The sequence below is a fragment of the Mandrillus leucophaeus genome, unplaced genomic scaffold (genome assembly GCF_000951045.1).
Source record: "Mandrillus leucophaeus isolate KB7577 unplaced genomic scaffold, Mleu.le_1.0 Scaffold299, whole genome shotgun sequence".
Classification (NCBI taxonomy): domain Eukaryota; kingdom Metazoa; phylum Chordata; class Mammalia; order Primates; family Cercopithecidae; genus Mandrillus; species Mandrillus leucophaeus.
The window spans coordinates 524,599-540,384 of NW_012103131.1; the positions used below are offsets into that span (position 1 = coordinate 524,599).

General features: G+C 39.3%; 1 protein-coding gene across 2 annotated transcripts; it reads left to right on the forward strand.

The window, feature by feature from the left end:
* The first annotated feature begins 2,475 nt into the window (after positions 1 to 2,475).
* Positions 2,476 to 13,590, forward strand: BUB3 (BUB3 mitotic checkpoint protein). 2 transcript variants are annotated; one of them, XM_011986409.1, is made up of 8 exons: positions 2,476 to 2,719; positions 3,147 to 3,341; positions 3,890 to 3,959; positions 5,956 to 6,107; positions 8,644 to 8,802; positions 10,462 to 10,639; positions 10,838 to 11,054; positions 12,047 to 13,590. In XM_011986409.1, exons 2-8 carry the CDS (start codon positions 3,147 to 3,149, stop codon positions 12,060 to 12,062), a joined length of 987 nt encoding a protein of 328 aa, XP_011841799.1. In that variant the 5' UTR covers positions 2,476 to 2,719; the 3' UTR covers positions 12,063 to 13,590. The 2 variants fall into 2 exon arrangements, with proteins under 2 accessions (XP_011841799.1, XP_011841800.1); XM_011986410.1 differs by having other exon boundaries at positions 13,268 to 13,590.
* The last annotated feature ends 2,196 nt before the right edge of the window (positions 13,591 to 15,786 follow it).

Consider the following 15,786-nt stretch of genomic DNA (forward strand, 5'->3'; position numbering starts at 1 on the left):
TTATCTACATTTTGTGAATATATACGGGATATCTGTAAACGTCTATGTAACTCGCAGTGTTTTTTGTAAACTGGCCAAAAATATTCTATCTGATGTTGTCCATTTTGAGATCATATTTTTTCTCCTCACATTAGATTTCATAAAAATCACCATCTATTCCAAGGTGATGTCAGAAGGATGTTACCCAAGAACACATCTGCTGATACTAGGTTAGTTCAATTACATTTATTTCAACTGAGTTTACATCAGTAAATATTTACTGGGCCCTAGTACATGCTGGGAAACTATGCTATTGGGCAGTCAGATAAAAGAGACAGTGGTTCCGTTTTCTTGTGATTTATCGTATACATATACTTCATTTCAGTGAAATTCTTTTGCTCCAGATGACTTTTAAAATTTTTTCTAATGTTCTTTGAATATTCCACGAAAAAAACAAACTGCGTCCAAAGAACTGCTTCTATAGGAATATTCCATCCATATCATTTTTGTTTGCATTTCAACAGATTACAGTTTTTACAAGAGATCATGGTTTTAACAGGGTTGGGTCACTGTATCCTCTGTAGATTTCCCTTATAGGAAATGGTTTCTTATAACCATTGCAGTCACTTAGTGACAGTGATCTGTGCCCTTAAAATTTTAGGGAATGATCCTTTTCCAGTTTATCATGATGTGTTTATTTCATTCTTTTTACTAACCCAGAAACTAGCTGTCAACCGTGATCCAACAGTATAATTAGTTTTTAGAAATTCCTCTCTTACAGATAACTAAGTTTTACACACACACACACACACGCACGCACGCACGCGCACACACACACACTTTGCATTTGGATTTAAATGTTGTTCAGGACTCCATTGTTGCCAGATTTCCTGTCTCAAGACTATCAATTCATTTGAATAATCAGCAAAATCATCAGCCTCCTTTCAGCCTCTAAACTGGATTTAAAAGATTGACGTTTCTTAAAACTCAAATCGAGCTGGGCTGCAACTGCATGCCCAGAGGGACCTGAATCATACACACACTGGATAATGAAATACACTTAGATTTTATTAGTGGGTAATTCATGCTCAGAATCTTGGAACAATAATATAATTAAATAAACAACTGGGAGAAGGAACCAGATAAGTCAGGAGGTAAAATTATTTAGCTAAAGTTAGAATGGAAGTAAGGAACTGCATTTTAAAATTTTGAATTCAGCCATTAACTTGTGGAAAGAGAAGAGATAGAGAACCAAGTACCAGACTGGCAAGGAAGGGGGGCAAGAGTCTTTCAGCAGTAATATCATCAATGCAGTAGGCAGAAAGGTTGCTGTTGTGTGTTTATTGTGTCAGGAATCATACAAAGATGTGCATCCAGTTCAGGGTGTGTGAATGCATAAAGATCATCAACACTTTCTCATTTATGTCCCTTAAAAGTTAATCACTTTAACCCCAACAATTTTCTCTCACTTCGTACAAAATCAAATAAAACAATATATATTTTTCTTTTACAAAAGGCAGTGAAAAAGCAGTTAAAGCATCGATTAAATTGAAATTTTTCAGTGAACATTTGACATTCAAGAATCACTCAGTCACTTCATTCTACTGATTAAGTACTGCTTTTCTTTCATGGAGATAAAATAATTTCTCATTACTCAAGCAACCTTCTTGATTCTCATTTCTAGAGGATTCTAGAAAACAGTAAATGGAGCACGCTGAGCCTGCAACTTTGGGGAGTGGCAGGACAGAGTGGAAGGGGATAGGCTTGTAGCTGTTGTTTTAGGATCCTTCAATAAGCAGCTCTAAAAGAAGCTGTAGGAGCTTTAACACATTGCAGAGTACCGTCTCCTAGGCTGTTCACCCTTCTGAAGGGGGGTTCCTCCAGGGCAAAGGCTGGTCTGTTTACATGCATCTTTCCAGAGCCTCTCACCAGGCCTGGCACCAGCGGAGGCTCAATAAATGTTTGTGGAAAGATGGGGTGGAGAGATAAAGCATAATATAAATATGAACGGGTTTCTTCAGTAGAACTTGAGACAATGGGAAATGAGAGACGCTGGTTTATAGGTGGAAACTCCAAAGAAATGAGAAAAAAAAAATCAAGGCAAAATAATGCAGTTAATTGATTACAGCAAATATTTCCTTCTCTACATCAACTTTTCGTTAACTTCACGGGCGTGTGCACATCCAGGGATAGGGAGAAAACTTTAGCGCTATGGAAGTATTGACCAAAATGGGATTCTTGTGTTTCAGAGACTAACTTAAAGGGGAGGGCGCCACAGACAGAGCTGTAAAGATCTTTCCCGCTTTCTATGCAGAGGGCGGGCAGAGCGTCAGCCCCCCCCGAAAACTACATTTCCCAGAATGCCATACGCAGGCAGGAGAGGGCGTGAACAGAGCCTTGGCGCGATGGTCCTTGGGAGTTGTAGTTTCCACGCGTCCAGCTCGAACGCCGTTGCCTCAGCGAAGTGGTAAAATGAGCCCACGTGATCGGAAAAGCAGCGGTTTCCCTTTGAGCCGGAACAGGATGACTGGGTTGACCGATGCTGGGCAGCTGAGCGGACCAATCGGCCGCCTAGACTGAGTCGTTGGCGTTTGAAATCAGCCAATGGCAGGTCTACGCTGGAGCTTCCTCTGCGCCTCCTTCGCCTAGCCTGCGAGTGCTCTGAGAGAAGCAAGGAGGCGGCGGCGGCGGTGGTAGCGAGCGGCGAGTAGTGAAACGTTGTTTCTGAGGGGAGCCCAAGGTAGGGAGGCGAGGCGACCGTGTGCTGGAGCGGACTCTCCAGGGACTTCCCGGGTCTGCTACTGGCAGGGCCGTTCCGTTCGCAGGGGATCCCGTTTCATTTCTATTGTTTTCCCTTTATTTTTAGGAGTGTCCGGGGCGACGGGACCCGGGAGAAGGGAAAGGGAACGGTCTGGGGTCCGGGCATCGCTGCAGGCCGGGCTGGGTTTAGGGGGACTGCGGTGCCTGCCGGGCCGGTTTGGGCGCGGCGAGGGCCGGATGAGGGGACGAGTTCCGACCTTGGCGGGCTAGTGCTCGGCGCAGGCGCAGAGACTCCTCGCGGTCGTCGTCTCGGCCCCTCCCTCTGGGGTTCCCCACCGCCAGGCTATCCGTGCGCAGCCCCAGCCCGCGGGACCCTTGGGGACTCTGACTGGGGCCCTGTTCTGCAGATGACCGGTTCTAACGAGTTCAAGCTAAACCAGCCACCCGAGGATGGCATCTCCTCGGTGAAGTTCAGCCCCAACACCTCCCAGTTCCTGCTTGTCTCCTCCTGGGACACGTCCGTGCGCCTCTACGATGTGCCGGCCAACTCCATGCGGCTCAAGTACCAGCACACCGGCGCTGTCCTGGACTGCGCCTTCTACGTAGGTGCCCCCCCGCCCCGCTCCGGCCCTCTTCCTGTGTTAGATTCTCCACGTTAGGAGCGTTTCTTTTCCAGGGCTGGGTAGAGGCGTCTGTCGGTGGGGTTGTTTAGACAGTTCTTTAGCTTTTCAGGAGCACCTGCCTTGAACCGGTACCGTTTTAGGTTTGGGGATATGCAGACATTGGAAACTCCGTTTCCCCTTTCCATTAAAGGCTTGTGGAGTAACTCTGTAAACTTTCTGAACATAAATGATCATTATATTTGCAACAATACTGTTTTGGCTGCCGTACTGAACGAAACCGTTTAGGGGAAAATGTATGTTTACCCTCAGCTAGCGTGTTGGCTAGAATAAAGCAGCCCTCCTTTAATTTCCTGACACAGGAGTTTAGTGACCACTTGCTTTTTTGTGCTGTTTTTTGGTTTGTTTAGCATGAATAGTTGAGCCCAGTGCATATCCTCAGCATAAACTGAACATTTGCTTGTAGAAATAAGAACGTTGAAACCCTTTCAAAAGTTCTAGTTTTTAAATGGTTCAAAACTGTTTTATAGGATCCAACGCATGCCTGGAGTGGAGGACTAGATCATCAATTGAAAATGCATGATTTGAACACTGATCAAGGTAATGTGACAATATCTTTACCAGTTTGTTTTCTTGACTGGTGTCCTAAAGTATAAATGTTTGTGTAGGAAGAGTAGTTCCTAAATTGCTTAGTTACCAAGTTGCTTAAGTACAGGTAGCTTGAATTTAGGATTTTTTTGTTTAAATGATAACCATTGAGTTACTGATTACAGAACATTATGCATATATTTTTTGCAGGAAAGCCAGTTGTGGTCACCATTGTCAGTGTTTACATAAATTGACACTTAAGTATTTGGCCTTTATTTTGTTCTTAGAAGTGGGCTGGATCCCAGACTGGCCAACGTTTCATTAGGATTTTCCACTACAATGCTGATGTTTTGAGAGTTCAGTTTTCAGAAACTAATTTAGTTTTCAGAAGCTAAAGGTAGATTTAAAACCTCACAAAAAATAGGCAATCATGTCTATATTAATTGTGTTTGTTATAGTTATTTAGCAAAATATGTTTCAGTTGCAGTTTTTGAATGAGTAACTAGATACATTTCCTTTCAGTTAAGTAATTTCTTAGAGGTCCAGATATGAAATGACTTACTCAAATTTTTTTGGTGACATTGGGACAGTGTAGAGATTGGAATGGAACCCACATGCATAGAGCTGTCCAGCTGAGCATTTGTTTGCATGTATATTCATCAGACACAGATATCCTAAGGAGATAGGTTGGTACGGAGATATGACTAGATAGAAGATGAGTTGAGCAACGGGAGAATGGTTGGAGGATGGCCACATTTTGTCAAAAAAACTAAGCACCCAATTAGAAGAGGCTTTTGCATGAAAGTTACTTTCGTCTGTAACTTATACTGCAGGTATTTGGTTTTGTTTGCCAGTAGCTTACCCTGTGTAATAAGTCAGCTTGGAGATCTAGGTTCTATTTGTTCAGAAACTTGGGGGGTAGGGAGAAACACTGAAAAGCAAACTTCTCGATTTTCAGTGTTACATAGGGAATTAGCCGTTTATTCTGTGAAAGTCACTGCCAAACTTCATGAAATCCTTTCTTTCTTTCTTTTTTTTTTTTTGAGATGGAGTCTCGCTCTGTTGCCCAGGCTGGAGTGCTGTAGTGTGATCTTGGCTCACCACAGCCTCTGCCTCCCGCATTCAGGCAATTCTCCTGCCTCAACCGCCCGAGTAGCTGGGACTATAGGTGCGTGCCACCATGCTCGGCTATTTTTTGTATTTTTTAGTAGAGGCGGGGTTTCACTATGTTGACCAGGATAGTCTTGAACTCTTGATCTTGTGATCCGCCCACCTTGGCCTCCCAGACTGCTGAGACTAACCTTACTGTTTGAAGGTCAGGACCATATATTGTTCCTTCCTATATCCTTAGCAGTTGGCACAGATTCTGGTATGTAGTAGATGTTGAAGGAATAAATGAGATATGGTGGGAAGGTTCAAATTGAAAAGAAGGAAAATGTCTATTGAAAATTTGAACCACAGTGGAACCAGGTGGAATAATGAGAGGACTTCACTCCCAGTTCTCATAACCCTTTAGCCATGCAAATAAGTTTCTTAGCAGCATTGGCTTAATGTTCAACATAAATGTTGTTGATCCAGAAGACCAGAGTTTTCCATTAATTTGTTCATTCAACAGATGTTTATTGAGCACCTAGCCTGTACCAGAGCTTGCACTAGATACCGGCAGAGATCACAGAGTTAAACGCAGTTCTTGATAGGAAATCTAGAATCAAATGAGGAAGATAACAGACATGCCACTGCTTTAATGTAATCTGAAATTCAAGACAGCCTTTGGTATGTGCCACACTAGTGAGTCATGTGAAGTGTGCACTGTAAGGTGAACAGAGAGGAGTGGATAACTTTGTAGTCATGGAGAGATTTTTCTGTCTGTAGTCATTTCCATGGGGTTGGATGAGGCAAATTGATTACAGTTGAATGAATGTTTCTTTTAATTGTTTATTTTAGGAATCTTTAGGAAAGGTAGTAAGCTAGATGTTGGGGATTCCCCCCAACTTTTTTTTTCCTATAGAAAATCTTGTTGGGACCCATGATGCCCCTATCAGATGTGTTGAATACTGTCCAGAAGTGAATGTGATGGTCACTGGAAGTTGGGATCAGACAGTTAAATTGTGGGATCCCAGAACTCCTTGTAATGCCGGGACCTTCTCTCAGCCTGAAAAGGTAGGCTCTTTATATTCATTGCAGGAGTTGATGGTTTTGGGGTGATTTTTGTCTTGATGCATGATTGCTGACTATGTTGGTTGAATTTAAAGGTGAAAAGTCAACATGGGGGGGAAAAGTTGACAGTCGATTTTATAAATCCAGCTACATAGAAATGCTTTAATGCAAAAGAAAATTAACTTTGGGATTTGGGGCCAACTTTTATTTGTCAGTTGTTATATTTGCTTGCATGTATTGTTAATGCTTTAAATCGCAGAATTGAAAAGCAACTCACTGCCTTTTCAGAGAAGTCATTTAGCAGACTGTTCGATTGTCTTAAATTGACACTCCATCCCAAACCAGAAAATTGGATGGAGCATCACTTATTTTCATTTGTTATCTGAGGTTTCTTTTGAGTTGACTGTTGAGAGGGCAAAATGGGTTATCATTTCAAGTTCAGTGAGAAAGGTGTTTTATGTTCCCTGGCTTCTACTGTTTATATATTTATTTTTTAATACTGATAGATGTAGTTTCAAGGCTCTTAGCGAACAAAGCTTTTTAAAACCGAAACTTTGTGTATTATTCTAACCTTTTGATCTGTATGATGAAAGTGTAATTGAGCATTCCTTCTGTATCCTCATCAGACTTTATCAGGTGGTAGTTAATTTTAAAGATTGATTGTTTTAGCAGTTTAAAGGCATCCCTCACTTGAGTCTATTTCCTCAGCGTAAATATACTATTCAATTCCGGTTAGCCATCATTATATACAATAGTGCATCCAAAGAGCCATTATTTTTGTCACATCACAGTCGAATCTACTCCTGGCAAGACCTTTGTTCAGAATAAAATAATTGCATTGTTTCTAGTTTTGATTTATGGTTGTATGTAACATGTTAAGAACTGTGATAAATTGCTGACAGAATATCATATAATGGACAGCCACACTGAATCAAGCTGCTTATTGGTTCAGCAAGGTTCATTATGTCACTTTTTTTAATACTTTCTTTGATAAATGTATATACCTAGTCAGTAGCATGACAGTGGTTTCACTTGATTTATGATCAGTGGAGATAGAAAGCACTATTAGAAGCTTGTGTGTCACCTATATAGTAAAGATTTAAGATAAAATTCCGAGTATGATTATACCATTATAAATCGATCTCTTTCTGGATTCTCTATTTTTAAAGTTTGGTACTTTATACATCTTAGATTAATTTTCATTTCACTGCAAACATTTTGTTTTCTGAGTAAGCTATGATAAATTTTAACAACATTTCTCACATTTAAATCTGCTTATATTAAATCTGTTGTTTTGAATCTTAATTTTAATTCCTTATTTTTCCCTTGGTCACATTAATTGTTGAATTTTAGGGCCAGATTCTAGAGAGGGGTGGGGCATGGCGTTGTTACAGCTGGTAACTTGATTCTTCTTCAGCTGATGGTATGTGGTTAACATATTAGTGATTATTAACAACATATGGCTTAAGTATTGAATGTTGCATAGACATCTTACCTTGCCATGGGGCCTCTACATTTTTTTATGGCAGTTCTTCAGGTTTGAAAATGCTAAGTCAGATTAGAGTTTCTTATTAATTGAAAATAATAGAGCACAGTTGTGAATCGCAAGTCTAGGTTTTTAAAAAGTGACTGAACATGATCAGGAGAATATTTTTTTTTGCCACCTTTTTAATGAGTTGGCTACCTCTGTTTTGTTTCCAAGTAACATTATATTTACAAGTAAACCACTAAATGTTCGCTTGTAGGAAATTCTATGATTTATTATAAAGGAATTTTTGTGGAAAGTTTAATATTGAAGAAAGGCATTATGAGGGGAAAAAGAGGGGATACACTACTTTTAAAAATTTTCCCTAATGTTGAACTTCTGTCTTGAATGTGTAGTATTACGTCAGGGCACAAGAATTACTTTGTTGTATGTATGTCAGACCACTGTCTTGTCTTTTGAGTTTATATGCCACCAAAGGCTACTAAACATCTAATTAGTGGTGGCTCCCTCACTCTTCCTGGAAAGGCCTATTTATTCCATGTAACAACTGGGGGAAAAAAAAAATCAAGATTTTTAGAGTTGCAAAATGAAATATTCTAAAAGGTGATTATAGAAAAATAATTTTGAAAATGATTGTTTTATGAAAAGCCAGAAACCCATTAAACTCTACCTTGAATTATTTTATGGCTTTATTATCTCTTTCTTGAATTTTTTTTACACTTTTATGTTGTCTCTAAATGAAACATGAAGGCTGGGAAAAATAGTTTAATTTGTTTTAGTAATGGAGAGAATTAAGACTTCAAAAGCTCCTTTACAGAATTACTTAGAATGTACATTATATGATGCTTGGTGAAGTATGAAGAGCATCATGGGTGTGCTATTTTGTGCAAACTTGGTTTAAATAATTGAAGTATCTAAAATTGTTACTTGTGATTGGGGAATTCAGTCAGCTAATTTTTTATGGTTTTATGATCAGATGGACTTTATTTTGGGGCAAAATGCCATTTTCAGGCAAGTAGGTGATTTTTAGCAAGTTTTGGTCTTTCTTAATAGGTATATACCCTCTCAGTCTCTGGAGACCGGCTGATTGTGGGAACAGCAGGCCGCAGAGTGTTGGTGTGGGACTTACGGAACATGGGTTACGTGCAGCAGCGCAGGGAGTCCAGCCTGAAATACCAGACTCGCTGCATACGAGCGTTTCCAAACAAGCAGGTACTGAACTATACTCCCTCTTCTTTCTGGAATTTGAAAATAATATGATCTTACATTATAATGATTTGGCCACTATCCCCTAAAGCCTTCTTTTTTTTTTTTTCAGTAGTGATTTAGAATTTGCTGTTAGGTGTATTCCTTGATATTTTTGACAGCCATGTGTTAAAAGGAAGTGCGTTAACCCCCATTTTAGAGACGACCTTGATGTTCAGAGAGACCAAGTAATGTGCTCTGGAAGTGGTTTGAATAGAGGAGGTCTTCTGATCTTTTGTTGATCCTGGTCCAGAATGCTTCATAGGTATACAGAATCAAAGAGGGCTTTGCAGATATTTCAGTTTACAAAATGCTGAAATGAAATTTGTATCTGGATTTTAAGCTTATGGAATTTGCTGTTTTCATTTTGCCTTTTTGTAACCCTAATGCTTATAGAGTTCTTTCCCCAGTTTGACAATAGAACTTTGTTTTTTTTTTTTTCTTAAACTCAACTGAGGTTACAGAGGCAGGGCCCCTCTTATGATGGATGTACAGGGTACCCTTCCATCGCTAAATAAGATTAGCCTGTTTGTTAGTGATCTCCCTCCTCCCTCAGGTCCTTAAAGTTTTAAGAGGAGATGGTGGTGTGGTCAGTTGCAATAGAAATTTTGCAAGAGGAAAAGTCATTAAAAATAGAAGGTGTCTTTGGTATCTTCTGGCTGTCCTTTGGTCGTTGTAGAACTTGAAGCAGGTGTGTTATTCTCTTGGCTTTTTAACCTGCAAAGGCCAGTACCTCAAATGGTGATCACAGTTCCTTTTTTTAGGAAATTGGAAGTTTCCATTGAAGATAAAGAATTGCAGTTATGTGAAACTTTAGAGATTTAAATATGTGATTAAAATATGCTTACATTGTGAACATTATTTTAATGCCATTATATCTAATATTTTCTATAAGATTATTTCTACTTTGTAATGGCAGTTAAAAAGTCGGATTTTACTGACTGACTAATTTCTTCATAAACAGTTTTCAGGAATAAATCTTTTTCATACCTTGAAGGATTAAAAAATCATAGATTTTGTATTTGGTGTGTTCTCTCTTATTTTTTAAGATATTGTCATTTCAAGGAAAGATGAGAAAACGTGTGAAATTGTAAACCACTTTTGAATGTCCCTGAAAGTCCTTGTGCAAACCTGACTTACTGTACTAAATGTAAGGAGTAGCATGACTGAGATGGAAGACTGGTGTTCCAGTTTATTTGGATTATTGATACCCCCAATGAAGGAAACACAATTCTTAACAGTTGTTCGTGATGAAGAGGCACAGAACATAGAAGAATATATTTTAACTGAGGGAACAAATTTGAGTCTGCTGGGCAGGACAACAGGACAACAAATAAGCGACACTAAAACACTTTAAATTTTGTTTAGGTTTGATGAAATAACTAGACATTTTTTATTGTAATGTGCAAGGCCCTGGTACCTATGAGGAAAGCAAGTGATGCCAGTCTTATTTTCTTTTTAAAGTCATCGTAACTATGTTAGTACAGCCTAAACACTTCATTAAAGCCTGCTGTACTTCTCATTTCTGAAATAATCACTCTTTAGTGTGGGTTGAATTTGGGAATTAGCACCTTGTTTTTGGAAGCTGGAATTTACCATTTTTTCCCTCTGGTTCTCTCTTGGCAGGGTTATGTATTAAGCTCTATTGAAGGCCGAGTGGCAGTTGAGTATTTGGACCCAAGCCCTGAGGTACAGAAGAAGAAGTATGCCTTCAAATGTCACAGACTAAAAGAAAATAATATTGAGCAGATTTACCCAGTCAATGCCATTTCTTTTCACAATATCCACAATACATTTGCCACAGGTAAAGTATGGCATGCTGACCTATATTTAATTATTATATTATTTGGTGCTTGCTTTTTATGGTATTTAGTGAGAAAAAATCTATGCAATGCTTTATGGAAATGTAATTTCCATGACCTTAAAAATTAACTGTTAAGATAATGGTTATTTCTGTATCTGGTGTTAAGAACCATTTTAACTATTTTGAAATTACTTCCAGGTGGTTCTGATGGCTTTGTAAATATTTGGGATCCATTTAACAAAAAGCGACTGTGCCAATTCCATCGGTACCCCACGAGCATCGCATCACTTGCCTTCAGTAATGATGGGACTACACTTGCAATAGCATCATCTTATATGTATGAAATGGATGACACGGAACATCCTGAAGATGGTATCTTCATTCGCCAAGTGACAGATGCAGAAACAAAACCCAAGTGAGTATGCTTCACCTGTATTTGAGCCTTTTCTTGCATTCAACCCAGGATTTATTAATTTTTCTAAATTCATGAATAGCATTGTTGATGCCTGCTCGATATTACAGCTGACTGTAGGGTTGGAGTTGATGTTATCATGTTCTCCCAAGCTTTCAATATCCGTAGGTTGATAGACGTCTGATGGATAAAATTGTGCCTAGTTGTTTTGTACAGAAGAATGTCAAACTCTCATTCTTCTTGAATAGGCTCTATTATTTGAATCTCTGGAGTTATTACCAGCTCATTGCTTCAAAATTAAGTTGAGGAATTCAAGAATAATTTATTTTAGTAAATTCTATTTAAGATGTTTAAGAATTTGAACTGCCAAAAATCTTTCCTCTCCACAGAGGTTGTTTCTTTAATATTAACACAAAGTAAGTGACCTTCAGGTCTTATTGGAAACCCAGAGTAATATGGCCTTGCCTGGAATTGCAAATTTCCTTAGTTTTGAAATTTTCGTAGACGTCTTTGGTTCTTGGTTGTAACTGTTGACTGAGAAGAGTCATTTACATTTTTTGATACCAACAGGGCAAAGCTTTTTATTTAATTACCTCCAGCAGGCTTAAGGGAAATCTGATACTTCGGCATGTGTTAAACTATAAAATATCTGCCCCAAGTGTGTTTGCCCAGTTCCCTGTCCCCTCTCCCCAGGCCCTTAAAGGAAGTTCTTGATACATATTTGTGGAATAACTGAATGTTTTCAGGATTCTTGTACTTTGCTGAGTTAAATTGGGTGTGGTACCTTTGCTGATTGGTTGAGCCTCTGAGAGGGGGCAGAGTATTAAATATTCCATATCAGATATGCTTTTATAGGTTTGACTTTAGAAAAGTCTTAGCATGTGAAGCCTGTTGGATAAAGGGCTGTGTTTGCATTTAATCTGTCACTTTTGTATCTCCTGTCCTGGCTGGCCATTTTGATCTCATGCTGTTCTTTTTTTCTTTTGAACTTGTAGGTCACCATGTACTTGACAAGATTTCATTTACTTAAGTGCCATGTTGATGATAATAAAACAATTCGTACTCCCCAATGGTGGATTTATTACTATTAAAGAAACCAGGGAAAATGCTAATTTTAATATTATAACAACCTGAAAATAATGGAAAAGAGGTTTTTGAATTTTTTTTTTTAAACACTTTCTTAAGTGCATGAGATGGTTTGATGGTTTGCTGCATTAAAGGTATTTGGGCAAACAAAATTGGAGGGCAGTGACTGCAGTTTTGAGAATCAGTTTTGACCTTGATGATTTTTTGTTTCCACTGTGGAAATAAATGTTTGTAAATAAATGTAATCAAAATCCCTTTGCATTCTTTCTGGACCTTAAATGGTAGAGGAAAACGCTCATGAGCCATTTGTTTCTTTTGCTGGTTATAGTTGCTAATTCTAAAGCTGCTTCAGACTGCTTCATGAGGAGGTTAATCTACAATTAAACAATATTTCCTCTTGGCCGTCCATTATTTTCTGAAGCAGATGGTTCATCATTTCCTGGGCTGTTAAACAAAGCGAGGTTAAGGTTAGACTCTTGGGAATCAGCTAGTTTTCAATCTTATTAGGGTGCAGAAGGAAAACTAATAAGAAAACCTCCTAATATCATTTTGTGACTGTAAACAATTATTTATTAGCAAACAATTGATCCCAGAAGGGCAAATTGTTTGAGTCAGTAATGAGCTGAGAAAAGACAGAGCATATCTGTGTATTTGGAAAAATAATTGTAACGTAATTGCAGTGCATTTAGACAGGCATCTATTTGGACCTGTTTCTATCCCTAAATGAATTTTTGGAAACATTAATGAGGTTTACATATTTCTCTGACATTTATATAGTTCTCATGTCCATTTCAGTTGACCAGCCGCTCGTGATTAAGGTTAAAAAGAAAAAAATTATAGTGAGAATGAGATTCATTTCAATGTAATGCACTAAAGCAGAACACGAACTTAGCTTGGCCTATTCTAGGTAGTTCCAAATGATATTTTTGTTGTCAAACTTTAAAATTTATATTAATTTGCAAATGTATGTCTCTGAATAGGACTTGGACCTTTTCTGACATTTATTTTATCCGTGATGTATTTTTTAAAAATTCTTTTGATACAGAGAAGGGTCTTTTTTTTAAAGTATTTCAGTGAAAACTTGGTGTAAGTCTGAACCCATCTGTTGAAATGTATTTTCTTCATTGCAGGTCCACCTAATCATCCTGTGAAAGTGGTTTCTCTATGGAAAGCTTTGTTTGCTTCCTACAAATACATGCTTATTCCTTAAGGGATGTGTTAGAGTTACTGTGGATTTCTCTGTTTTCTGTTTTACAAGAAACTTGTCTATGTACCTTAATACTTTGTTTAGGATGAGGAGTCTTTGTGTCCCTGTACAGTAGTCTGAAGAATTCCCCCTTCTGTCTTCTAGCAAGCCCAGTTGCTGTATCTGAACAGTTTGAGCTCTTTTTGTAATATAATCTAGACCTGTTATTTCTGTGCTATCTAATAAACGAGATTCAGAACCCTTGAATGTTGGATGTTTTTGAATGTTGGTAATTAATATAATTTACTTAAAAAGGCTTGTGTAAAGCAAAACTCGTCATCACAGGCATGTTGGGGGATGACATTTTACCTTTAAGTCCACTCTGCCTCGTTTAATTGTCTCCTCTGATGTGTTTTGGGGATTCAGTCCTGCATAAAGTGATTTGTTGGAGTTCAGCCATTTCCCTCATGCCCCCTTGTGCCCTCTCGGTGGATCAGCAGGGCCTTTGAGCCAAGTGTACAGCTTCACTCAGGTTGGGCAGAGACTATGTGGCAGCCGCTGGGGACCTTTTGGCTCAGTGCTCTCCTACTAGTGCCGGTGCAGTGGTGCTCAGGTAGCTTGTACATCCCTGTGTTGATGTAGTCATAGTCCACACACAGCCAAATGACAGACCCTTCTGTACTTAGCCATCAAATACCAAATCACAGTGAAGCCCTTGGGATGGTAAATAATGTAATAGCCAGGGACTAACTAATGATATTAGTTCTTTCGTGTGATTATGTGCTTCTAAAAGTCCCTGACCACTTGGTTGAGGACAGACCGTAAGTTTAAAACATTGTATAAGTGAAATAAATAATATAGTATTGTTATAGGTAACCAAATTAAAGTAATGTGGACTTGTTTTTGAGGTGCTGAGGGAGGGCTTATTTTATGGTTCCATGTGGATATCCTCTTGTCTCTGCATATCAAATGTACCTCCTTCCATCTCTACATACCCCTTAACCAGCTCTTCACGGTTTGCTTGTTTATGGTTATAGCTACCTTCTCCCCAAATTACCCAGATGTAGTTACCTTGGCCTCATTGGTTTCTCTTACCCACATTCTTTAAGTGTCTCTTCTGTTTATCTTTTCTTCCTACTGCTACCATCCCATGGCCTTCTGGGTGAATGTGGCAGCCTCCAGTTTCTGCCTTAAGCCCTCCATCTAATAGAGCAGTGACTTTTGAACATTATAGTTGTGACCCAAGTAAGAAATACATTTTGAACTACAGTTCAGAACACAGAGGTCAGTATAGTATGCATGACAGACAGAAGGGTCCTGAAACACGACTTGCCCTTCCTGCATGTGATGTATCTGGTGCATGTGTGCATTTTTTTTCTTTGCTTTTTAAGAAATCCTGGTTATGGCACCTTGAATTGGTTTTACAACAAATGCCTGTCACCTGCAATTTGGAAAAACTGCTCGATCAGATTTCTAAAAATTTTCTAGAAGATTTTTAAAAAATATATTCTTATGTCATACTTGGAATCCTCCACTGCTTCCTGTTGCTCATAGTCGCCCTTCAGCGATTTCATAAGGAGGTGTGCTGCTTCCCAGGCTTCCAGATCATCAGGAAGGGGCTGCGGACTGTAAGGTGCTCTCGGAAGAGGGGACTAACTAACCCTTGTTGGGAATATAAATAAGCGTGTGGGATGGGAATGTTAAAGTGATAGCAGTATCTGGTTCTGAGTTCTGTTGTGTAAAAACTTAAAGGTATATTAGCAGGTTAGCCTTTGTTCTGTGGGAAATCCAGGCCTTGTTAAAAGGACCAAGGCCAGAATGCCCAGTTTAGCGTTGGCATTCAAACCCTTCATTGTTTTTCCTCCATTATCTGTTAAACTCCTGCTTTGCCAAAGGTATTTTCTATACCCTAATAACTCTAGCTTCCTTCCCTCAGTGGCGACTCAACGCACATTAGCCTACTGAGAGCTTAGATCACTACAACGAATCCTTATAAATTTGTTTAACTCAGTTTTCCCCAAATTTGTTTGAGCCGGTTGGTTCTACTTTTTCTGGTCTTGTTCACACAATCATTTTACCTTTTACCACTCCCGCAGAAAACACGGGGGTTCTTCTGTTAGCTGGGAGCCAGGTTACTTTCTTTTTTTTTTAAGACGGGGTCTCGCTCTGTAGCCCAGACGGGAGTGCAGTGGCCGGATCTCAGCTCACTGCAAGCTCCGCCTCCCAGGTCCACACCATTCTCCTGCCTCAGCCTCCCAAGTAGCTGGGACTACAGGCGCCCGCCACCTCGCCTGGCTAGTTTTTTTGTATTTTTTAGTAGAGACGGGGTTTCACCGTGTTAGCCAGAATGGTCTCGATCTTCTGACCTCGTGATCCACCCATCTCGGCATCCCAAAGTGCTGGAATTACAGGCTTGAGCCACCGCGTCTGGCCCGCAGGTTACTTTCTTCACTATCACTCTGA

Bases quoted from the DNA above. Each gene is read 5' to 3' on its own strand.
- BUB3 (XM_011986409.1), top strand. From the start codon at position 3,147: ATGACCGGTTCTAACGAGTTCAAGCTAAACCAGCCACCCGAGGATGGC. The intron at 3,960-5,955 runs GTAATGTGACAA...TTTTTCCTATAG, and splicing joins TGATTTGAACACTGATCAAG to AAAATCTTGTTGGGACCCAT. The intron at 6,108-8,643 runs GTAGGCTCTTTA...CTTTCTTAATAG, and splicing joins CCTTCTCTCAGCCTGAAAAG to GTATATACCCTCTCAGTCTC.